General features: G+C 38.8%; 1 protein-coding gene across 3 annotated transcripts in view; it reads right to left on the bottom strand.

The window, feature by feature from the left end:
* Positions 1-327: 327 nt before the first annotated feature.
* LOC129721349 (PAN2-PAN3 deadenylation complex subunit PAN3) overlaps positions 328-25,782 on the bottom strand; it is a 66,352-nt gene continuing 40,897 nt past the window's right edge. For all 3 annotated transcript variants that reach the window (XM_055673808.1, XM_055673809.1, XM_055673810.1), the window contains exons 4-17: positions 21,566-21,658; positions 21,090-21,492; positions 20,694-20,794; positions 20,264-20,402; positions 20,059-20,205; positions 19,840-19,983; positions 19,651-19,767; positions 19,424-19,547; positions 19,245-19,367; positions 19,050-19,179; positions 18,827-18,963; positions 18,557-18,748; positions 3,266-3,428; positions 328-3,202 (exon numbers count right to left, since the gene is read on the bottom strand). In XM_055673808.1, the coding sequence (XP_055529783.1) occupies positions 3,092-3,202; positions 3,266-3,428; positions 18,557-18,748; positions 18,827-18,963; positions 19,050-19,179; positions 19,245-19,367; positions 19,424-19,547; positions 19,651-19,767; positions 19,840-19,983; positions 20,059-20,205; positions 20,264-20,402; positions 20,694-20,794; positions 21,090-21,492; positions 21,566-21,658 (2,124 nt within the window). In that variant the 3' untranslated portion in view covers positions 328-3,091. The remainder of the gene's footprint in view (positions 3,203-3,265; positions 3,429-18,556; positions 18,749-18,826; positions 18,964-19,049; positions 19,180-19,244; positions 19,368-19,423; positions 19,548-19,650; positions 19,768-19,839; positions 19,984-20,058; positions 20,206-20,263; positions 20,403-20,693; positions 20,795-21,089; positions 21,493-21,565; positions 21,659-25,782) is intronic.

Consider the following 25,782-nt stretch of genomic DNA (forward strand, 5'->3'; position numbering starts at 1 on the left):
AAGTTTCTTCCTGTTGCCTAGTGATGTTACGTCTCCAATCCTCCGAAGTGAAAAAACGTTTCCTCATCCCGTGCCTGCTTTTCGATCAAGTCGTACACCATTCGCTACCACAGCAGACAAAACTGGCATAAGGCGTTAGTGAGCTGATAACGTCTAGTGACTATCGTTATCGCCGATATCGTTAATGTTTGAAGACGGTATCGTCATCGTCAATAACGATACCATACGTTATCGGTAACGGCGATGACGATTATCGACGATAATCTATTGTATTAACAACCTTGATCACAAACAACCTGGTTCGGATTACAAAAGCTACGCGTTACATTTTATGAAACATATTTTTTTCTTTTATTGTTTTTTGTTTAAGCGCAATAAAGTGCTCTCAATTTTATATTTTTATTATTTTTTTCTCGCATGATTTTTTTGTCTTTATTTTTTACTCAATTATATCTCGATCATCCACTTCTGCTGTTTTGTTGATTTGTGTTTTTTTTGCCTGGTATGATATAAATAAAAGGAAACCGATTTTGGTCTGCAGACGGAAGATTTTATTGATAATAATTGATGAGATCAGATAATGTGTTTATTTCACACGAATTGTAGATTTACCGGTGAGGAAACAGATTCAGTAATTTAGGAAATAAAGCCAATTGCGCTTCGTGAGAGAAAAATGGTTATTCTAACTGTTAAATTGAACGAGGAATGGGTCCAACAGAACGCAAACCAACAAAACATAGTGCAACCTCTGTTGACTCGGATGTTACTTTCGTTTCTTTTTTTGTGCTTTTGTTTTCTGTTTTATTACAAATATATTTCCATTCTATGTAATTTGCTGTTTATCTGTATTTTCTGTTTACTTTAGTTTCTCCTTTGTTACTCTTTTTATTTAAATATTATTTGTCACAGTAAAAAGTCTTTCACTATAATTCTCAATTTTATGCTTACTCTCTCTCTCGCTCTTTTTTCTGTTTTTTCGCTGCTTCTCAGTTGCTCCAGGAAGAATATGAATTTGTTTTCTGTTAGCTTTTCGAGACGAATCATATCTCGGCTTTATGTATTTTTTCTTCTTTGACTTGTATAGAAAGATAAACCAGTTGCCTCCCTGTGTCTCATTATGCATCAATATCAATATCAGCTAATATCTATTGGTTTCAGTTTTGTTCTAGTTGTGAAGTTAAATTCTCTTTCTCTTTTTCTTTTCAATCCAAAAATCTCATAGCCTATGCTGTCTCTACCTGTTTTATTTTTTACGATTAAAAACAACTATCGTGTCTCGATACTCTGTCGCTATGAATAAAAACGCTTTCGTTATTTAGGTGTTTAGCTCAAGAACCGAAAAAAAAAATTAAACCAAGTGGATGCCGCTGGTCTATCGGTTGGAAAGAATAATAGTACGGAAATTTTTATTTGATTTGATGATTCTAAAAAAAAGCGAAACAGTTATTTCCTGGATAATGTTGAGCGCGAAAGAGAGAACAAACCATACTTTTTGTTTTGTTTAAGATAAATCGAGGTAAGTTCTTTTCTTCGTTTTGTCACACATTCTGTATCGCTTTTTTGTTACTTTTTAAATTGAGAACGTAAATAGTACACTAGCAAAAACAATAGTAATAATTATTTTATGTGTAATTAGGAAATAAAGACGCACAAAAAGGACTCTAAAAATAAATGTATAGTAATAAAAAATAACATCACAAACGTTTTGCTCAGTTTAAATTAATTAGAGAAAATATAGAACGATATTCTTTCGGTTTCGTTTCACAATCCAACTCACTCACTCGCTGTCACATACAAGTTTGTATCGTATCCTAAAGTAATAAGAACTCTAAACTCCATTTGCCAGTGTTTGAATTTAAACAAAAAAAAAACCGTCACCAGCAGACGGGCGATCGTTGGCTGTATCGATATCACGGAAACGCATAACATATGCTGCAGCTGCCTTGGTGAGAGTACAGCAAGAAAACAGGGGTCATTAGTTACGTTTACCATACTATAATGCTATTAATAATTAGCGCAATTGCGAGCGCTCAGGTGGAACAGAGTTAATAAATGGATTTTTACATCCAGCGGTAATCTGATTTCACTGTACCGAAGAGCTGAGCAGTTTAGATTAGTGTAACAGAAATAAGTTTATAGCCATCGCTAGAAAAACGTCAAGAAAGGTGACGTTAGCTGCAAAACAAACAACAAAGAAAGCAATGTTCTGAAATGTTCAATACATACTCTCAAACGTCCGCTGAATACAATTTGTAACTCGAAAGTAATGCTTCCAAGTAATGTTCCATAACGAAAGTTGTATTTTCTCCACACATTTTCGCTTGGCTTATCACCAGCAACTTTTGCAACCTCTTGACGCTTATTCTGCAATGTCTGTCCATTAAAACGAGACATTTTCTTTCGTATCGATAAACATTGCCATTGTTGGTATTAAAAAAGAACCCTAAAAACATTGAACTTAACTTTCACTTTACACTTTGCACCTGCACGATCGTTCTCAGTTTAGCTGCTCGCAATCTGTGGTTTGTGGCGCTACATAGTTGAGTAATTTCACCCGCGCACTCGCTCACGCACGTACCCATACTGTGCTCTCTAATCTCGGTCAACGATTATTTCTTGCTTTGTATTGTGTAAATATTTATGTTTAAGATGATGTCTCTCTTTCTATCTTTGTAGTTTTTTCTCTGCACCCTTCGCTACAATGATTTTCTTTTAGGGTTGTGTGTTTGTGTATGTGTATAAAAAATAAGATCATGATCATATCTTTACAAATTGCATTCTTTCACTTTCTCTCTCCACTTTTAACCTGCTGTATTTATGCATGCTTGTGTGTATGTGTATGTATGAGTGTTTATCTCTGTGTACTTTTACTCCTTCCTATTAACACCTCAATGCTGCTGCCGCCGACAGTTGTCTGCACTATAACCTCTAATTAGAAAATATTACACCTCTCGAGCCTCATTAAAGCTCTGCCTTGAAATAGTAACAGACACTCAAAGTGTGAGTGTGTGTGTGCATGTATGTATATACGCAATTGATACGCGGCTACTACTGCTATCACTTTTTAGTACTTTTGCTGCTGCTTTCGTTATTACACGGTGGCCGCGGTTACCAGTTCGGAAAAAGCTTGCTCTAAACAGTGTTTCAGTTCAGCATAAGTTACTACTAATACTGATTGTTCGTCACGTGACATCAGCTGCACCTGTTGGGGATGGAGAAATTAGGCGGTGTTAAGCGGATGTAACACAAAAGAAGGGGTACTAACCTTTTCCATGGTACCAGCATCCAGCTTGTTAAGACACTGCACAATGTGCGACTGGTTGAGCCATGGACGGCCGTCCTCAGTGACGGTGTGAAAGAGGTAGTCACGGAACAGTTTCAGCATATAGCGGTCGCCCGTTTCCGACCACGTCACGTCTAAGTTAAGTCTATCGAGGAAAGAAAGGACAACAACGTGATTAGTGCGGTAGCCATCACCATCATCTTTGCGTAATTGCGTCGCCTCGTAGCTGCCTACTGCTGCATCAGACGATTTGGTTTTCGAGTTCTGTGCGTTCCGGTGGATGTACGCTTCAACATAAAACAGGAAAGGTGATGTATACTTCTTGTCTCTTGTGCTGCTGCACTAGTTTTAGCGCGATAGATCTAGATCCCTCACCTCCCGCACCTTCATTTCAATCCTTTCAACCCTGTAATAGCAAGGTGACTGAAATTTTAAAGGTCAGACCAAACAAGCCTTGTCTCGTGGTCAATGACCTGAATCAGGCCAACGATATAGCTTGTTCTGAGTTCTTCACTCGAAAATATCGCGTATACGTTCGCGCGAGACGCGGAAATCAGTGTTGTGACCGATCCGAGCCTGTCCATCCAAGGTTAAAATACTGGACTGCAAGCAATTGAGTTCAGTATCACTCGTAAGAGGGAGGAACCTGATAGACTCGCAAGGAGTCATATTCACCGCATCTGCATTGCTTACATACGCCTCGTTCGCCTGTGCGCCTATACATGTACCCCCTGTACAGAATTGCACCCATTGCAAGTCGTTAGGCCACATAGCCGCTAAATGATAGTACAACTGAAAAGAAAACGGCTGCGGAGAAATGGAAGCAAACTCCTCCATGCACATTCAAAGTCTCAGAAGGAGTACCCAGCACAAATTGTCAAACTTTGTCAAAACGCAAAATTCGACCTCTGATTGGAAGTTATATGATTGCTTCCCAAGCACGGTCGACAGAATTACAGACCTAGTAATTTAAAAAGCGCTATTTGGCCTAGATAAGAGCCAGTTTCAGCCGAAACCGCTCATATTAGTTCTAGACAGCGACAACAGCAGTCCTCCCTTAGCAGCACACAGTGGTTCGCCCATAGAACAAAATAATTTTTTTTTGCGTTTCCTGGTTATTATCGATTTAATGCATTGATAATTAATCCGAGCATGCAGAAAAACTGTTTTGTTAGCCTATTTTGTGAATAGTTTACATTTAAGCACGAGATAAGTGAAGGTGTTTGACACTTGCATAATCAGCTTGAGCAGTGCGTGTTTTTTTACATTGTGTATATATCCGCTGTAGAACAAATCTAATTGCTTTATTTGCTTATTTTCATCATGAACCTTCAGAAAACAGGTATGTTTTGCTCTTACGGTAGTGTTTAGATAGGTTTGTGCTAAACTGTAATCACATTTAGTCGTAGGAGTGAACATAGTTTAAAAGCCAAAGTGCGCCACTCATACTAAAGTTCATGTAAACATTTAAATGTGTTCCGCGCAAGATACCATCACGCAACTACCACCAAACGATAGATTCAGGTCTTAACAAAGATTTGTTGAAGGTTTCAGCTGCATGTTTTTGCACCTAAGTTGGTGGCAAGCGATTAAAGATACCTAGTTATTCTTTAGTTTGAAAAATATGCCTTTTACATAGTTTCATAGAAGAGTTCTGGAATTTTCAGGTCCAACACACACATTTGTTTTCAAAAGTTTATCAATATTGCAAATATGATCTTCCAAAGCTGGAAGTGCAATGGAGAAGAGGTGCCACGTGTTTGAGTCCTGCAAAGCAGTTATTGCACAAGCTGAACATAACCTGAAATTTAAGACGGATGTTTTGAAGACACGCATTGATTATATCTGTAACAAATTATCTGTTCTTTGGAAAAAGTCTCATAGATGTCGGCGAGAAGTTGTTGCCAAAAACGAGTGTTGGTTAAACAAAGAAGATCAGGTGGAACTTGAAGTATCTGTAACATGTTCCAAAGTATCGTGCCGCGAGGGCGGCCTAGGAAAGAATACATCACGTGTAGCCCGCGTTCAAAACGCCGGAGAATTGCCGAATTGTCTGCAACAAACTCTTCTGCTTGTCGATTTTCGCGTCATGCTTCTCATTCGAGTAAATCGATCGGTTCAGTAAATATTAACCCTGATGAAGCAGTTTCTTTGATAGTTGAAACAAAATTGACGAAGCATCAATACTTGACGATAAAACAATTTGTAAACAATAAATTTGCGATGTTTTACCGTCTTATTATAGCGTGTTAAAAGCAAAAAAAGATGCTATCCTGAAAAACGTGCAGTCTCTGAGACAGTTTCAGAGCCTGTCGGATCATCACGAATTTTTCGATCGATACCAAAATATTTCAACGAAAGTGTCTTCAGATAAAAAGATAGGAGCCATTTTAATCGGAAAATGGGGTTTTGATGGGTCAAGTGGACAGAGCGAATATAAACAATCTTTTTCTGATCCCACTTCTGAAGATAGCAATCTCTTTGTTACTTCGTATGTCCCGCTTCGTCTTTTGGTGGATGATAAAATGATATGGAAAAATGCTACTCCTTCAAGTAGGGGTAAGCGGGGTAAGACCGCCCCCTTAAGCAATTCTGTTTATAGAAAAAAAAGTTGCGGCTGCAATTTCATTTTTTCTTCGCTAAGAGATTCTTCTATTCAATACCCGCATTTAAAAAATAAGAACTGAAATATTTTTGTTTATTTTCCAGCTTTTTTTAATTTTTAGAAATTCATTGAAAATGTGCAGATCTTTTTCATGCGGGGTAAGCCCGCCCACCAGCGGGGTAAGATCGCCCACCATTTTTTGAGGATAAACAATATTTTTAGGGCCGAAACGGTTGATTTTATCGGTATAGTGTCTCTGACAAAGTTGTAGATGGTATTTTTTTTCTTTTTAAATAAAATATACACTGTGAAAAATCTGAAAAATTTTTTTTTTTTCGGAAGTAAAAAACTACTATTTTCAATTCTTCCGGAGACGTCATACGAATCAAACAAACCGTCCTGGCTCTAAAATTATTTTGGCTCATTAACACCATTTTCACACAGGTTAACTTTTTTCAAAAGTAAGTCTTGCTAAAATATATTACTAGAAAAGCTTCAACCAAATCGAAAATGGTCGATTAACATCGATGTCTTATGTGGCTTGAAGTTGCTTCATTGATCCTGTAAATATTCCCTTTGTAGTGTCGAGACATTTGGGTCTTGAAGTAAAACAACAAGCAGTTGGATATGTGGCGGTTTTACCCCTTGTATAGTGGGCGACTTTACCCCCAGTGGAACATTTTCATATTCGACCGAAAAAGTAGTCAAAATTACAAGATTACTCACGGCCTTCGATATTTACGAAAGAAGATAGATTCAGGCAAGCGATTAAACGTATATTCACGAACAAAACAATAGATTTTTAGACTGAAAAACCTTAAGTCCCGTTGCCGCAAAACAATAGCGCATTGACTGGTTGCCAGCTGAAAGGTTGTTTTTGATTTTTTCTGCGACCGTTCGCGCACTATCAAAACAGAAAAACGTGCAAAATGTTATGTAGTTATACTGTAATAGACACGTTAAAGAAATTTTTCAATTATTTTATAACTTGGTAGTAAAACTACAGTGGGCGGTCTTACCCCGCAGGGCGGTCTTACCCTGTTTACCCCTACCTACCAGATTCTGCCGTCCTATTCGATTAGAATTTGCGAAAGAGACTAAGGAGCTAACAATTCAAGAAAAACGATATATCCAGAACCAAATTGAAACTCTGATTCCATCAACAGTGGCGTATTCCAAATTGAACATAAACTACAGTTAACGATGGTTGACGGAAAATGTTGCAGTGCGCTTTGCGAGAGTTCCTCATGCAGGTACTCTTCATTAATTTCTGATCATCATTTCAAGAAGTAACCATGTATGTATATGTTTATTAGATGCTATCTATGTGGAGTGAAGCCAACGGAAATGAATAACATCGAAGAGAGCTTGCAAAAACCTGTAAACAACATAGGCTTCGAGTTTGGTTTATCACCACTTCATTCCTGGATCAGAAGTTTCAGAAAAAGCAGCAGAATCAAATAAGAAAAATAATAAAAATTTCGGCTTGAATCACACTCGTAAAATATCGCGAATAACCACTAACACAGACCTACTGCAAAGATTATTGTTTAATTCAGATCCCTTTATTTCAAGCTTGAGACAATCATCGAAATCCAACAAACCAAAGCTGCCACATGAAGTTTTGAGCTTGTTAAGTGTTTAAAAACGATAATTTGTTTACCTAATTTGTTTGAAAAAGATAAAAAGCGGCCACAGCTATGGCATGGCAACGGATAGCGCAGCAGTTGCAGCGGGTCTCTGTTTCAGCATCGATAGTAGCAGGGCCAGTAGATGCAGGGGCAGGGATGCAGGGGCAGGGATGCAGCGGCAGCAGATAGCGGCCGCAGCTGTGACAACGGATAGCGCAGCAGTTGCTGCGGGTACATCATCGATAGTAGTAGGGCCAGCTGATGCAGATTCCTTTAGTGAAATGCTGTCTGTGCGATAGCGGGCAGTAGTGAATGCATCCAATAAAAAGTTCCTTCATTTTGATAACATACCAACGTTCTGGGAAGCTGGCGTTAGAAATACATGAGCCGTCTAGTTTTGGGTGAAACAGCTTTTCACTGTGTTATCTATCACAAGGAATACCTTATTCGCACTGTCAGTGATAACGCGAAGAAGTGATCGCCATCTTATCCGATATTGAATTAAACAGCAAATTGTCCTTTTCACAGTGGCGTCGGGTCCACCTGTGCAACATGTGCACTGCACAGGTACCCTATTTCCTAATATTCGAGCATATGCAATTATCGAAATATTATAACCTATAAAAACAAGTAACGAACCCCTTCAATTTAAAGCATCAAACACTTTGGTATGATTTTCTTATTTTATTGAAGGAAAATAAACTTGAATAAATGCTTGGTGCACATGTGACAAAATCAGCCACGCGACGCCACTGCCTTTTCAGGATAAAATAAATACCAAATTGAAGAGTTAATGTTTTCTCTTCAATTAATTTACACCTTCACCTTCGCCTGCGGACTGCGTTCTTGTAGAATTTACATGTTTCCAGAAAACGAGAGTCGTCTTCGTTTTCAGCCATTACGTCGATTCGCCTCGACGAACCCAATAGCAAAATCCGCTGCGCTGTTAATGGTTGCTTCAACATTAATTCAGCGGTCCTCTAGATCAGCTTCGATGAGCTCTACTTCATACAGCAAGTACAGTTTTGTACAGTTTTGAGCCGCACCATCTTGGTGAGCAGACGCTTGGGTTGACGAAGCATTACCTCTACCGCCGAAATATGTTTTCGTTTTCCTGTTGGGGGGTTTTTGGACCACTGCGTCCATTTATTTGAACTATTGTGGTATGCCCCGGTTTGCTGTACTGCGCTTCAGGCTTGTCTACCACTTATTTATCCCATTTCTTCAGCTCAACCTTCAGGACACAGTCTGAGATACCACAAAACGGTTCTGGACCAATGAAAGTTGATTGGGAACCAAATCTGGCGAGTTTATCTGCAACTTCATTGCCCTCTTTTCCGCAGTGACCAGGAATCCAGTGAAGATGTACAGAATTTAACTGGCTTATCTGTTGTAGAAGGCAAATGCAGTCACAGAATATTGTAGACATGCACTTGTAGGTTTTCAGGGCCTTGAGTGCCGCTTGACTGTCCGAAAAAATGCAGATGTTGGCGTGTCTATACTCCCTTTTCAGGCAGATATTTGCACATTCTATAATGGCGGCTATTTCAGCCTGAAAGACAGTTGGCCAGTTTCCCATAGCTACTGATATTTTTGTTCTAGGCAGGGGCGACTCGTCCATAGGTGCAACCTGTGCAATGCACATGGGGACGTCAGGTAAAAAATGAATCTTAAATCCAAATTCATGCTCTTATTTTCTTATTTTTTAGTTTTATTTTTGAATAGTAACAAAGGGAATTACTTGCATTTATTCGCGGTTAAAATTGTAATTACTTCCCCAAACTCTGATTTTCAGAAATTCTAGTTGAACAGGTAGGTTCAACAGCCACGAGTCGCCCCTCTAGGACCGTACCCTCCCGCTCCTGTTACGATCCCCATTTTTAAACCGTCAGTATAGAACTTGATCTATCCATTACGAATGCTAGGTCCTCCCGTTATTGTTCAGCAGGTAGGAGATTCAAGATCTTCAAGTGACCTATCTTATCCCCGTCTAGTATCATCTTTTGTCGTTTCAGCTAATATGCACTTTTCTTGGCCTCTAGTTGAACGTTCGGATTCAAAGAAAGTAGATGGAGGATAGCTTGCTTTTTTTTTTTTTTTTTTTTAAGGGGGGATTTGTTAGTAGCTTAAGTATTTATGATAAATATTAGTAAATAATGAGTATGTGTGTCCAATCACAAATGGTGACTTCTCAACACTGTTAGAAATTTGTAATTTTAATTGTTAGGATTTGTTTGCTTTCGCAATTAGGACTTATCATTCGTAGGGATTTAAACCTACTTGTCAGAAAAGGGGAAGTAAACTTACAACTAACTTAATTGCTAACTTATTGGCTATAAAGAGAGCTTATCGTAGCAATTGAGGATTGCAACGATTTTTGTCGAAAATTGTTAATAATTTTATTTGACATAGCTTCTAATGGTTCAACACCAGTAAGTCTATGTAATTCGAGTGTACCAAACCAAGGAGGACGCTTCAAAATCATTTTAAGAATTTTATTCTGAATCCTTTGGAGCATTTTCTTCCTTGTTGAACAGCAACTTGACCAGATCGGTACAGCATAAAGCATTGCTGGTCTAAAAATTTGTTTGTAAATCAAAAGTTTGTTCTTTAAACAAAGTTTAGAATTCCTGTTAATGAGAGGATATAAACATCTCGTATATTTGATGCACTTGGCTTGTATACTCTCAATGTGCTCTTTGAAAATAAGTTTTTTATCATAAATTAGTCCCAAGTACTTAACCTTGTCGGACCAACTTAAAATAACCCCATTCATCTTGACAACGTGATTATTGTTTGGCTTGAGGAAAGAAGCCCTAGGCTTATGCGGAAAAATTATCATTTGAGTTTTAGAAGCATTGGGAGAGATTTTCCACTTTTGCAAGTAGGAAGAAAAAATATCTAAACTTTTCTGCAATCGACTGCATATGACACGAAGACTTTTTCCTTTTACGGAAATGCTTGTGTCATCGCAGAACAATGACTTTGTGCATCCTGGAGGCAAATCAGGAAGATCTGAAGTGAATATGTTGTACAGGACTGGACCCAAGACTGAACCTTGAGGCACACCTGCTCTGACAGGAAATCTATCAGATTTTGAATTCTGATAGACAACCTGCAGAGTTCGATCAGTAAGATAATTTTTTAAAATTTTGATTAGGAAAATTGGAAAATTAAAAGTTTGCAATTTCGCAATCAAACCTTTATGCCAAACACTGTCGAATGCTTTTTCTATGTCTAAAAGAGCAGCTCCAGTGGAATAACCTTCAGATTTGTTAGCTCGTATCATATTAGTAACTCTGAGCAATTGATGAGTTGTGGAATGCCCATGGCGAAATCCAAACTGTTCATCTGCAAAAATTGAACTTTCGTTGATGTGTGACATCATTCTGTTAAGAATAACTCTCTCAAACAGTTTACTTATTGAAGAAAGCAAACTGATTGGTCGATAACTTGAAACTTCAGCTGGGTTCTTATCCGGTTTTAAAATGGGAGTAATTTTTGCATTTTTCCATAATTTGGGAAAATATGCAATTTTGAAGCAGCAATTGAAAATTTTCACTAAAAAATCCATTGTGCTCTCAGGGAGATGTTTGATTAGTATATTAAAGATTCCATCGTCACCAGGTGCTTTCATATTTTTGAAATTTTTAATAATTGATTTAATCTCATTCAAGTTAGTTTCAATTATTTCTGCAGGTAAAAAATTCTGGGAAGAAATTAAATCAAATTGACGTGTGACTTCATTTCCAATGGACTCACAAAATTCAAATTTGAGTTATGAACACTCTCAAACTGCTGAGCAAGTCTTTGAGCCTTTTGTTCATTGGATACAAGAAAACGTTCACCATCTTTTAAAACTGGAATAGGCTTTGAAGGTTTCTTAAGAATCTTCGACAGCTTCCAAAATGGTTTTGAATATGGTTTCAATTTTTCAACTTTAGTCTCAAAATTTTGATTTCTCAGAAGAGTAAATCTATGTTTAATCTCTTTCTGTAAATCTTTATAAATAGTTTTAAAAACAGGGTCACGAGAACGTTGATATTGACGTCTGCGGACATTTTTCAAACGAATTAGAAGTTGAAGATTTTCGTCAATTATTGGTGAATCAAATTTCACTTGAGCCTTTGGAACAGAATAATTCCTGGCATCAACAATTGCACATTTTAATGCTTCCAAAGCGGAATCAATATTCACTTCGTTTTGCAAATCAAGCTCATTATTGAAATTTCTCTCAATATAATTTTTGTATCTTTCCCAATTAGCTTTGTTATAATTAAAAACAGAGCTCATAGGGTTTAAAACTGATTCATGTGATAAAGAAAAAGTTATTGGAAGATGGTCAGAATCAAAGTCAGCATGTGTGATCAAATCACTACATACATGACTTTGATCTGTCAGCACCAAATCAATTGTTGAAGGGTTTCTTACAGAAGAAAAGCATGTAGGACTATTCGGAGACAAAATAGAATAGTATCCTGAAGAACAATCATTGAATAAAATTTTGCCATTGGAATTACTTTGAGAATTATTCCATGAACGATGTTTAGCGTTAAAATCGCCGATTATGAAAAATTTCGAACGATTTCTGGTGAGTTTTTGTAAATCACCTTTAAAATAATTTTTGAGCTCGCGTGTGCATTGAAATGGTAAATATGCTGCGGCAATAAATAAAATCCCAAGTTCAGTTTGAACTTCAATTCCCAAAGTTTCAATAACTTTCGTCTCAAGATGGGGAAAAGCACGATGTTTGATTCGGCGATGAATAACAATTGCAACTCCACCGCCGGAACCCTGAATCCTATCATATCTATGAACCACGTAATTGGGATCATATTTTAATTTTATGTTAGGTTTCAAAAATGTTTCAGTAATAATTGCAATATGCACATTATTTACTGTTAAAAAATTAAAAAGCTCATTCTCATTGGCCTTCAATGAGCGAGCATTCCAATTTAATATTTTAATTGTTTTATTTAAAATCATTGCTAAATTTTAAATTAGAAACAATTTTAATAGTAAAATTTGTGCCTATTTGAATGGCTTCAAACATTGATTTTGCCTGCAACATGGCGTTCATAAGATCGAACATTGCCTGTTGCAAAAAAGAAAGTTTACCTGCCGTAATAGGCCCCAGGCAGTTGACATTGGAAAAAATATTTTCGGCAGCAATATTAGCTGGAGTAATAGGTGTACAATTATTTTCTAGCGTGTTTTGCTTACCCATATTAACGGTCATTTTCGAACTACCAACACTAGGCGGTATAATGTTCGAACTACCTGTAACCTGTGCATAAGTTAAGCGGGTATGCAAAGGAGTAGGTAAACTATGCGTCACTGGTACGCTTGGAGAATTTTGTTTTGAAGTTGGTTTTAATTGAGAAATTGAATTTTGTTTACCTTGCCTTGCCTTAACAATTGCTAAACGGACTGGGCATTGATGAAAATTTGACATATGGTTGCCGTTACAATTCGCACAGCGAAAATTTTTACTCTCTTTCACAGGACATGTGTCCTTTTTGTGAGAAGAGTCTCCACAATTAAGACATTTTTGGTCCATGTTACAGAATTTGGAACCATGGCCATAACGTTGGCAAGTACGGCATTGGGTGATATGCTTTTCACCTCCGCCATACTTCCTATAAGTTTCCCACTTTACACGCACATTATACAAAGCATGTGCTTTTTCAAAAAATTTTAAGTTATTAACCTCATTGCGGTTAAAATGAATTAAATAATTAACAAGGGAAATTCCAGTTCTCTGACTGTTTTCGCCTCGTGATTTTTGTTTCATTAGAATTACTTGGGTAGGGGCTATGCCAAGTAATTCTGTTAAAGTAAGTTTGATCTCATCAACGGTTTGATCGTTGGTGAGACCTTTCAAGACAACCTTGAACGGCTTGGCGTTCTTGGTGTCATATGTAAAAAATTTGTACATCTTGTCAGTTAAATACTGAACAAGACGATCACGACCCTTTACTGAGTCGGCTAATAAGCGGCATTCACCTCTACGGCCAATTTGATAGGTAACTTTAACGTCAGAAACAAACGTTGAAAGTTCCTTTTTGAATATATTAAATTCAGAAGAAATAGTTACCACAATAGGTGGAACTTTCTCCTTTTTTAAAGATTTTATATTTTGTATAGTTTCATTATTGGTAACTTCCATTTCACCAGCTTCTTGCTCAGGCAAAATATCAAAAGGATTGTCACTACAAACACTCGATGTGTCAGAAAGAGATGCCTCTCTTTTCCTCCCCGCAGCGATGCGAGGTTTCTTTTTCCGTCCAGCCATTTCAGGTGATACGAAAAAAGTTAAAACAAATGTTAAATTCAAAAGTAGGTAGTCTTGAGAAAGACTGATGGGAAATAACTTTCAGGTAGTCTTTAAAAGACACACTGACAAAACACAAACTTTGAAGCTATAGGCAGTCAAAGACCAGTCCACAAGCAACCGAAAAAACGTCTGATCTGTAGGACAGTTCAAGACGCACTCGAGGATAGCTTGCTTTAGAATGCTTTAGAAGGTGTATTCCGCATTGCTCCAGTAGTGGCAATACCAGTTAGCCGCTGAAGTTTATCTAGCTTCCTCGTTGTCGGGATATATGGTTAACGCGTTAATGATCGCATCGCACCCTCTCGCTTATCTGTTGCCGAATTGACAACATTGCTTAGACTACACCAAGTAACGCAACTCAACACGAGTAACGTGACCAAGAAATCTCTTTGTTAAAGAGGAAAAAGAAATTGATGTATTTTCATTAATATTCATTTTTGCAAGAATAAGGATAAAATTACCGGACTTCTTTGCAACCGACTGCATATGACACAAAACAAAAGCAAATTCTTTGAACAGTTTGCTTATAGAACCCTTGATGCTCCAGCTTGACCCTTATATGCTTCAAACTTTGAAGTAACTTAAGGCCTAATACAATGGATACGTTGCGGCTGCGTTTGCGGCAATTTGATAGTAAGCCCATACATTTTCTTTCAAATTAACGTCAACGCAAGCCAACCGTATCCATTGTGTTTGGGCCTTTAGGCATATTTTAGTTTCTGTTGAAAATTTTCACCAAAATATTCAACGAGCCTTCAGGAAGTCTTTTAATGAGGATGCAGAAAATCACATCTTTCTCTAGTTTTTGAAAACAGATCGCACTTCCTTCCAATTTATTTCTAATATCAATTTAGGAACATTTCTGCGTGTCGTAGTGATTCTCACAGGGTTCAATGTGGGTGTCGTAGTGATCCTCACAGGCCTCAACACGCTTCTCACATCTTCTTCTAACGGCTCCTAAAAGGCGAGTCGACGTCTCCATAAACGTCTTAGCCTAAAAACCCGGTGCGTTTGTTCTCCAGGAGGAGCGGCTCAAACTGCGTCTGTACTCCAGAGGAGCGCCTGAAGTAAGAAATGCGGTGTCTCGTCAGCTACACTCAAGACTGTAGCCTCGTCACGAGACTAGCCATCGTCATTCTAGTAAGGTGACAGCAAAAAACACTTTACTACGAAGATTCAAGAAGAAGAAACGGATTGCAATAATCGGCAACGACCTAGGCAACGAATAGAGAACACCGATTGGGAGCTCGGAACATGGAACTGTAGAACGCTAAACATCCCGGGTGGCGACAGGATCCTACTGAATCAGTTGGAGTACCGTCACTTCGGCATCGCCGCGCTGCAGGAACTATGCTGGAAGGGAGAAAATATACGGAGAATGTGTGGGTGCAGAGCGGGGACCCGGCTTTATCGTGTTGGGCAAGATACAAAGTCGTGTGATCAAGTAGCAGGCGATCAGCGACAGGATCCGTGTATTGAGAATTACAGGCCGGTTCTACAATTACTCCATCATCAATGTGCACTAGGAGCGGGGGCCTAGTGTGGTTGGTAACGTCTCCGCCAACCACGCTCGACGCCTGGGTTCGAATCCCACCGCCGACATTGGTGTCGGTGGTTGTTGAGGTGGCGTGATCCACTCACAACCAACCCAACTGGTCTAGATTCAATCCTAGCCGACACCGGGAGATTTTCTGAGGCGAAAAAATCTCTGGGATCACGCCTTCCATCGCATGAGGAAGTAAAAGCCGTTGGCGCCGGTCCGTTAATAAACGGGTCGTGAGTTAGGGTCCTGGGTGTGGAGTCGCCTCCCTGGGCGTCGGTGATTGGCCACAACAGTGGCGGAACTAGACCGACGGAAAATCAGCGAGAATAAAAAAAAAAAAATCAATGTGCACTGCCCACATGAAGGGAGACCTGATGTTGAAAAGGAAGCCTTCTACCTAGCCCCTTAATGGGGGACATGATCGCTCAAATTAGAAGAGAAGACCTGTATAAACCGGTGATCGGACGCGAAAGTTTGCACACCGAGACGAACAATAACGGCCAAAGATGCGTGAACTTCGCAGTTTCTCGAGGATTGGTCCGAAGAAGTCCGAAGTACATTCTTCCCCCGCAAGGACATCCACAAAACCACTTGAAAATCACTTTACCAACGAACAACAAACCAAATTGACCATGTGCTTATCGAAGGACGGGTTTTCTCGAACATCACCAACATACGCACCCACCGAGGTACGGATATTGACTCGGACCACTACTTAGTGGTGGTTTGTATGCGCTAAAAACTGTCGACTGTCTATCAGTTACGACAGAGCCGATGACCGCGACTCAACATCAAGCAGCTACGGAACCCGTAATCTGCCGAAGTCTACTCGCAACAGCTGAAAGCGGCACTACCCACGGTAGAGGAGTTCGGTGCAGCTTCACACGATCCTGAGACGTAATAAGCGCCAGCAGAAGGATCGTAACCATGAAGAGCTAGAAGAGCAAGAATGTGGAAGGTCACCGAAACACTTTTTCACTGACACTGACCGATGCCTTGACAATCTTCGTTAACTGATAAGCTGATTTGTACATGTCAAAAAGATCTATCTACTTTCATCGATTTTCTTGATTGACTTTTCATTTGTTTAATGGTTCAGCTAAAGTAACTATTCCCAACGTGGTTTTTATTTAAAATCTAATCACATAGCTATCAAATGTAGGACATATCAGGACGTGTTTAATAAGCCGTGGCGGTTGAAAAAACCGATCGATCAAAAAATCGATCAAAGCAAATAGATCCTTTTGACATGATGCTCTACATTTTGTTGTCTTGCTTCCATCGCATGGAATATAATGAGGTGTTTTGATAGTTCGCTTCCATGCAAAAAGCGGGAAGGGAGAACTCTGAAAGGATTGTTAAAAAAATACCGTTTATGGATGCTTTCTTTCGCTTTCACTCAAGAGTGTCAACAAATCTCAACCCTGCCTAAGAGTGCCAGCAGTGGATGACCGGATATCAACCTCCACCTCCATTAAATTCAGCGGGAGATTGGGAGGCTGAAGACAACCAAAGCTGAAGCTGTACAAAACAGTTAGACCGGTGCACAGTGGCAGGTCTTTATACAAAAGTCGGAAAAAAACCTAAAAGTCTTTTTTTTATATGATTGGAAATTACATATTATTACAATTTTGGAGTGGTGAACTCATTTCTGATGTCAGAAAATGTCGAAAATAGCAATTTATGCATCTAAAGTGCCGTTAGACCTTTCTCATGATCAGGTTTTTGCTTTTGCTTCAATCTTGCTTAAAATTTTGATAGGGGAACTGCTCTTATATTCATCTCAACACCTATATTCGTCTCATTGCTATTATTTGTTCAATTTACTGTAAAATTGTTGTTTTTTAAAGTAAAAGTAGTTTTATTTCACCTCTTAATTATGTCGAGTAGTCGGAACTTAAGAGCGATGAGAAGAGCGAAATAAAAGCGGCGGGAAGAATATAGGTGCTAAGATGAATATTAGGGTGGTTCCCACACTTGTTCTTCATCGAGAAATTTTAGAATCGCATTTTTTTTGTTCTTAGGGTACTCCTTTCTGAATTATGGTGGTGCAAGAATCATCATAATTCAATTTATTTTATTTTGAAAATTTTTTAGCTTTTAAGCCGTTTGACCAATTCAAGATCTTTCTGCGACATGTTAGAGGTCTTTAAAGGAAAATTATGAGATGGTATCGCAGTTTATTTCAACGTCATTGAAAATATAAAAGACGATATGTTTTTTTTCTCATCAATTCAACTTATTCTCTCTTTATACATCTTGCAGTACTGAAAGCGGTTTACAAGTTTATATAAAAATGCTTGAAACTACTGGAAAAAACTTCATGTATACTTCCCAGATAATCATGTTGTTTAAATATACGAAATTGAATATTTTACAACTGACCACCATAGTTTTATTTTCAAAATATCTCCCTATGAGCAACGATGTGCAAAACGGGACCCAAAAATCTGAAAAGTACACTAAATTTACCATAGAATGTTGGTTATCCGATCGTTCCGAACTGTTTCGCAAGATTGTACGGTAGAAATGAAATTAGAAATACATGATTTTTTCGCTCCCCTGCCATATATTTTACCTCGATTGAGAAATTGGTTGTGTTTTTGGCAAATCTTGAAAATCATCCAAAAAGTACATAAATTTTCCTTCAAAATGAAACTTGTTGAATCAAAATCGGATCAAAACTGAGAAAGTTTCAGGTGTTTGAAGTTAAGCTGAAAATTGTGATTTCAAACATGAAAATCATAGAAATTGCCTGATATAGCAACATTCAAAGTGCGATTAAAAATTGATTTCTCAACCGATTGTCATGAAACTTTGGGAAAAGGTCATTTACACTTTGAGAATCTTCGGAAAAATGCAAAACATCAAAAATATTGACATGAAAAATCGAGGTTTTTTCCGGCTTTCGACCACTGTGCAACATTGCAATCACAGGACCTCAGCACCCTTGAAATTTTCGAGCGGAAGACAACCACCTCATTGGTTACCATGTGTGTTCTTTCCAGCGAAATCTATGTTGTAGTATTAAAGGATTTTTCACGAGTTCTGGAACCAATTTTTAACCTGTTCGTGAAAAACAAAATCGAGCCGTCTAGAATCAACTATAGAATCTTTGTTTCAAAATGAGAAAAAGGAGATTATGGACCCAACTTACTCTGGTCTTTCATTGACGGTGCCGAGTTTAACCAGCAGCCGATAGAGGCGACCATTCTCCATCTCTTTTGCCAGTTCGTCCTCCTGGATATCACATTGGGCTTGTAATGCATCGAGTTGTACATAGAAGCGGGCGCCGATCATCGGCATTATTTCCGTCACCGAGCGTCGGTTACTCGACGAGAGAAGGTATCTGAAAAAGAGGTTAAGTTATCATTGAATGGCCGACTAGGCGATGCGACGATAAAACAAAAGGGGACAAGCTTCTCACAGAATTATATTCCGTAAATCCGACGAGTAGTGACGTGATATTAGCTCAATACTGTTTTGAATCTGATCCCTTTGTACGGATTGTAAACTTCGACAGGCGAGAGCTAGAACCAGCTTTCCTAGGGCCGTTAGATCATCCTAAAAGTAAACCATGAAACAAGATTACATGATAGTTAGATTTCTAGTACAAAGGTATTCAATTAAAATAAAAAAATAACGAAAACCTGTTGATGGTGGCTCACGACGGACAGTGGATTTGGCTGGTTGGGGTCGTATGTTGCAATATCCGATATCGCAACGCAGCTGAATCGTATCCGTTTACCGGTGATAATGATTTTGGTTGGGTCCAGTGTTCTGATGGACGAAAAGGGGTTTTGCAATAATTTCATTCCGTCAGGAGCGTATGAGTGAAAACCTACCGACAGGCCAAGCCAGTTTGGTGGATCGCTCGCAGTCCGGCAGTAAGCTGTATGATAATTGACCAGATTTCGTTTTCCGGCAGCAGCGCTGCGGCAGCCGTTCGATGAAGGGAACTTTTGTGACTACGGAGCATAATGAGATTGATTTTCGTCGCTACATAGCTTTTTATTAAATGTACCTGAAGGGTCGTGCTTCGCCGGAAAATGGATCTGAATATCCGTTCGTTGTTTCCGTGCTCGGGGTAAAATATTTCGAGAGTAACGTCTGCGAACCGGGATGATAGTCGTACACTATCACCAGAGCTGGGGGAAAAAGAGCAAAAACAGACAACGATGGTTACTATTATTCCAGAAACAAAAAGAGGACAAAAACTGTTTACAAATACATTTTTTTTTGTTTACTCACAGTTATCACCAAAGGACTTGGCTGTGAATACTTCTCGCAGTTGTACTACGTTGGTGTGCTGCAACTTCTTCCACATATCGACAAACTGCATGCATTTGGTCGATTGGAGTCGGAAACCTTGAGATAAATTAGCGGCATTTATGAAAATCGTCTCGGACATCGGGTATTACAGGCTAAAGCGAGACTCACCATGAAGGCGCCTTAGGCAGTACTTAACGCCAGTGAGATTGTGTGTTGCTTTGTAGGTAGACGACGGAAGCGGTAGCTTAGGATGTACTGGCAAAGATTCCAGCAGACACAGCGAATGGTAGTTTTCCACTTCTAGAGGCAAATCTGCAATAAAAAAATAAATATTTACAACCGATTAGACCGAGAAGCGTTCTGTAAGTTTATGAATTAGATGGGCACCTTGACACTCAGTTTCGACACTATTCACCGTTTCGTTTCTTGTTAAAATATCGTTTCTCAGTTCGTCCTGCAGAAAGTACGCCATCGATACTTGCGACTTCGCTTGCATGTTGACAACGTGCGACGCAGGTCCCGGGTAGACATGTCCTGTGAAAAGGATCGCAATAACCGGTCGGTTCTCTAGGAGAGAAATTGTGTTACTCACCTGGATGCGAATAACTTAGATTAATTTGTGAGCTTGTTACATGGACAAATGTGTTTTCAGTCGTGTTAACTGTACTACTCGGTGTTAATTGATGGTTGGCTGCAGTAGGATAGAAGTACGTCGTACCACCGACATTTTCCTGTTTCGTAGAAGGGTTGGAAAAGAGAATGTTTCGAAAAAAAAAGCAAGATGTGAGTGTGATTTACTTCGTAGTGTCCCATTCTATCACGTTTCTGTTCAACCAAAGTTATCCTGTTTATATCCAACACAATCAAATTTCAAATTGATTGAAACCATCAAACTCTCAAAAGATAGCAAACCAAAAGCATTAAAGTTATTTTTCGATAAAATGATGGAACAGACTAACATAGAGAGAATGGGATTTTTCCTACGCAAAAAGGAATGCTTTCACTTGAATTTGACAAATTACTTGATGAATATTGGTAGTAATTGGCGGTGGTGATGGTTGAGGCGTAATTCGAGGAGACGTATTAGTACTCTGTGGTGAATCGTTACGAAGTAAACTTCGCCCTTTAAGCAGCGCAGAAGAGGAAGAAAGAAAAGAGAAAAAACACAAAAGCTCAATCAGTTTCCGCATTCGTCGTGTGTTTATGGAGGGGTTGTTGAGCGAAACGCACAAAGAAGAAAACACAAATAACTTGTGTAATGTACAGCTTCCACGCTGAAAAACTGAAACAAACCAAGCTCAAAGTGCTAATTAGGTCTTCGCGGCAGACAGACAGGGTATCCGTTCGTTCCGGTAGCCAGCGGGAAGCTCTCATATGTAGATTGTGGATTTTTCGCATTCTAGACGATGGCAACTTACCCTTAATAGGGGTAACGGCGTAGGTAGAACTGTTGCTAAGTGAGCTGCCCAGTATGCTGCTACCGTAGCTGCTTGCTTGGGATTTGCCGCCGGAACTGCCAGTACCCCCTCCACCTCCTCCTCCCCCTCCACCTACGCCGGTGGGTACGATCGCCGTCGCCACCGATGAAAGTTGTGCTGACTGAGCTTGAACGACGACGGCAGATCCTGATCCGACGTTCCCCGCCACAACCACCGTCGTGCCATTGCTGGATCCTATCACACTGTTGCTGCCAACGCCAGCGATGCCACCAGTTCCAGTCGAACCGTTACTACCGAGTATCGAGTAAGATGAGTAGAAGTTTGGTGATGACGACGTGTTGAGGCGATTGTTTGGAATGAATTCTGGCGACTGAGGAGTCACCTGGGGATAGAAGAGGAAAAATCGTTAGTATAGTCCAGCTCAAATCAAATATTTGCAGTTGTATAGCGCTTACCTGTGATTTCTTGATAGATATGGGAGAGTCTAGGTTCAATTTGCTGAGGCCCGAGGATAACCCGTATGTTGGCGTCGAAACATTTTGACGACTCTGGAAAGTAGAAATAAAGGAAATAAATAAATGTCTAATGTAGCCAATTTATAATAAAAAGTTTATTTGTCAGGTGATGTGCGTAAGCATGATTCAGGCAAATGATTAAGAGGTTTTTTTCGCGTTTTCTAGCATACTTCTTCGCGATTTTTATGTTTCCGATTGTTTGAATCAACTATCGATCCCAATATAATTTTACTTCTGCCCTATTCAATCTATTTTCGCAATTTTAGTTTCTGAAAACATTTCACGCTTATTTACGTTGATTGACGACGTAGTTGAATGGAAGTTAGACTTACACACTTAGTAAAGGGTTATTTTACGACCTTTATGCAGAAGTTTATTATCAAAATCCGTGTTCTGTGAAAAATATGTTCCGCCTTGTACGGCCATTTTATGGCCGTCATAATCGACCTAGCGAAACACGAATTAGAGGTGTTATTACCAAATTTACTTTGTTGGACATTGAACCAGTGATTCGCATGCGTAAAGTGCGTATCGTAGAGAATACCGCCATACCAGTGTTAATGAAGATCAGGAAATGTCCATTCGCCGTCGATCTCAGGAGTTGGAAATGTATTACTCCACCATGATTCATGGTCCGTGACTTTTTATTGCCTGAATTGGAAAATCTGAACTTGCTTGACATGTTTTTCAACACGACGGCATCATATGCGCAGTAGGGTGGGACAAAAAATAAATGTTAGATCACATGCACTTTTCGTGTTCCTTATGGGTCCCATAACAACTGTCTAACTTTTCAGATTGATCGGTGAAACGCCCGATTTGCGCCCGATTTTTGAAGTTTCCATACGATTTTATATGGGAAAATCCACTTTTTCAATACTTATTCTCTAGAGATGTCAAGTTGGCTCTTAAAAAAAATATAAGGCGCTACGATGCTTGTAGAAACAGCTTTTCACCCCAAAGTGATTGAATGTCTGACGGACGGCTCACCATTGGAATTTTCCAGCAACACTGCTACAGCATGCTGCTATTGCAAACTTGCTCAAGTATGAGAAATAATTTCGCGTGGAATTAATTTTCAAAGTGTGATTTTTGCTCATAGTATCTTCGGGGAAGCCTCCAAGATAAACATAAGCGATATCATTTCTCATCACATGGTTGAATTTGCAACAGCAGCATGCTGCAGCAGTATTGCTAGTAAAACTCAATGGTGAGTCGTTCGTCAGATATTCAATCAATGTGGGGTGAATATCTTTTTTCACGAGCAAGGTAGCGCCTTGCGGTCTTCAGAAAGTTTTTCCCACGAAAATTTCCTATAAATATCTTGTATTGATATATTTTTAGGAGCCAACTGGACATTTATATAGAAAAAGTTTTGAAAAAGTGGTTTTTCCTATATAAAATCGTATAGAAGCTTTAAAAATCGGGCGTTCCACTGATCGATCTGGAAAGTTACACAGTTGTTATAGGACCCATAAGGAACACGAAAAGTGCATGGGAGCGAAAAAATAACACCATCGCTTTTTTCCCATATAACCGTCGTCGTCTAACATGCAAAATATCATTACTAACGCATTTCAAGTACTACACAATGCAACAGAAAATAACTTTTTCTTCTGTCTCGGGTTCTATGTATGATTTTTTGGTGTATTTTGATGCAAAAATAAATATTCCCGAGTTTAAACCCATTTCACCTTAACCCTCTAGTGCCCAATGCCGCCATTTGGCGGGCTTCAGTCGAAGTTCCGAAAAGCTTTAATAAATACTTAAGAAGTGTTTATAATGGTTTATAATGATTTTATCGAAGTCCGTTTAGAAATTAATTTGGGCACTAGAGGGTTAAGAGACAACAAGAAAAATCGAAAATTTTCAACGTTTTTTTGACGCCATTTTATTTTAAAGCCAAATATAAAAATTCTGTGATTTGTCAGCTTTGAGACAGAACCATAGCGTCTTCGACGAAGTTTATTTCATTTAAAATTAAAATGCTATCATGTGGGCAAACCGGGCTTTTAACAAAAGCAAATGGCACCAAATTTGACATGTGGAGGTTTTAGAGAGCAAGAAATATATCTATGTTGGTTTTACACCTCTGTCTACTCTGGAAGGGGGAAAGGTCCCATACGGATGAAACAAATAGACCGACTCGTTTTTCTGAAAAAAAAAGATTAAAACGATCGGGATGATACACAAAAGCTAAAAATCGACTCCAAACGTCATTTCAAACCCGAGAAGGCGAGGCTGATATATATGTATTTCCTTAATCGGGGTGATGCACAGAGGTTTAGAATTGGCGACTTCCAGTTTCTGGAAAATAGTCAGAAATGGCTGAAAACCACTCAACATCGGTATTTCCGGAATTTCAGAGGCCAGAAATAAACTCCACAGGCTGTTTTGAAACCTAAGATGACGACTCCCGGTTTCTGGAAAACAGCCTAAGATTACCAAACACTACCCAAAATGGGTATTTCTACAATTGAGATGACGTATAGAAGCTAAAAGTTGACCCAAGATGCAATTTGGGATATATTCAGAGTCACCATGTTATTTTTTGAGAGTTTTTTCATCAGTTTTAGATAAAAGTTATAAACATATTGATACAAAATATCGATACATCAATCGTATCATATCGTATTATCGTATAGTTTGTGTCCTTGAAGAATTATTGAGGAGAAGTTTGTTTCGAAGTTTCAAATTCACACTTAATTTACGATCACTCTCGAATGCAACAATGTATTTGATGTAAAAAAGTCTTATGTAATTCTACGTCAATCTTGCTGTCGTGGCTTTACACTCAACCTTCCTGATTTTGAACTTATAAATAACAAGAATCGCTTTAATTTACACTTTTAAACTACTCCATTCAATCACTTCCACTTATCACTATTACGATATGCAAATACGTATTTCGACGCTGACTCACATGGACCGTGAAATGAATAGTGAAACCCGTAAACTCTAAAATCTAAGAAGTTTAATGAAAGGGACAAATTATAAGCCAGGGAATTAGAGATGCTCGGATTTCGGGTTTACCCGACCATCTCTACAGAGACCGTAAGCAACTTGAATTAGGTAGGAGAATGTGCGGCCTGGTGATCCATGCCTTGTCGGGGAACTTCAGGTAGACATTTTAAAAACCATGAGGAGGACCTTGATCTCTGTTAAGGAGGGAAGCTTGGTTTCGTTTGAAGATTTCTAAATTTTCTGCGACATCTAGTTTCCAAGGGGATGTTACGAATCTTCATGAAAAATATGTTCGGCTTTTTAAAATCTGAAATGGTGAGTTATTGCTTTTTCAGAGTCTTTTTTAGCCTTTATAAGATCTCAAGTATGTTCCATACACCGGATGTCTAAATTTCTTGTTGCTAGGCCATTATAAACCTTATCACAATGTGGACAAGCAATTTTATAAACACCTGCTCTATGTAATTTGTCAATTGTATCTTTAGGAGAACCCAATCTTGTTTGAATTTGGTTGTATCTACTACTGTAGATAAAAACCATACCAAATTTCCGGAATTTTTCAAAAAGTTGACTTTAAAATTAATATCGTGTTCAATGACTACTCTTTTCCGAACTTCTGTTAGCAGTGTGAGTGTTGAGTAAGATTTCCTGTGTTGGTTTCGTTTCTTTCTATAACAAATAGCTTGGAGAGTTCTTCCATTATTTCATTTCCGTTTTCTTTCCTTCATTACTGCGAGGCAAAGATTCCATACGGTGGATCATGTATGGGTGGATTTTCTAAAGACTGGAGTTTTTAACAACGATTACATCCGAAAAAAGGGAGCCAACTGTTTTGTTCCATTTTCAAAATTAACCGGATGATTTTATTAATACTATTCTGATAAGCTTTCTAAGTGCCACTGTTTTAAAATGCTAAAAATATCATCCACATACCTCCTCCTCCAACGACCTGGTTAGGACTTTTTTTTATTTTTGAAATGTGCCATAAAAAGTTCACATAGATGATAATCTTGAATGCAAAGTCGGGTTAACTTTAAGTAACTACGTACATAGGTTTTCCAAGGGTTGTCACATCGTTGAAAGAGAAGCCAAAAGATTTATAGCTTCTTTCACTGGTAGGGGAGAACCGTACAAGACGCACCAGTTGGGTAAGTTGGCCCATGCTATTAATTCCCCAAAATACTTACACATGT

Source organism: Wyeomyia smithii, chromosome 2 (assembly GCF_029784165.1).
Source record: "Wyeomyia smithii strain HCP4-BCI-WySm-NY-G18 chromosome 2, ASM2978416v1, whole genome shotgun sequence".
Lineage (NCBI taxonomy): Eukaryota > Metazoa > Arthropoda > Insecta > Diptera > Culicidae > Wyeomyia > Wyeomyia smithii.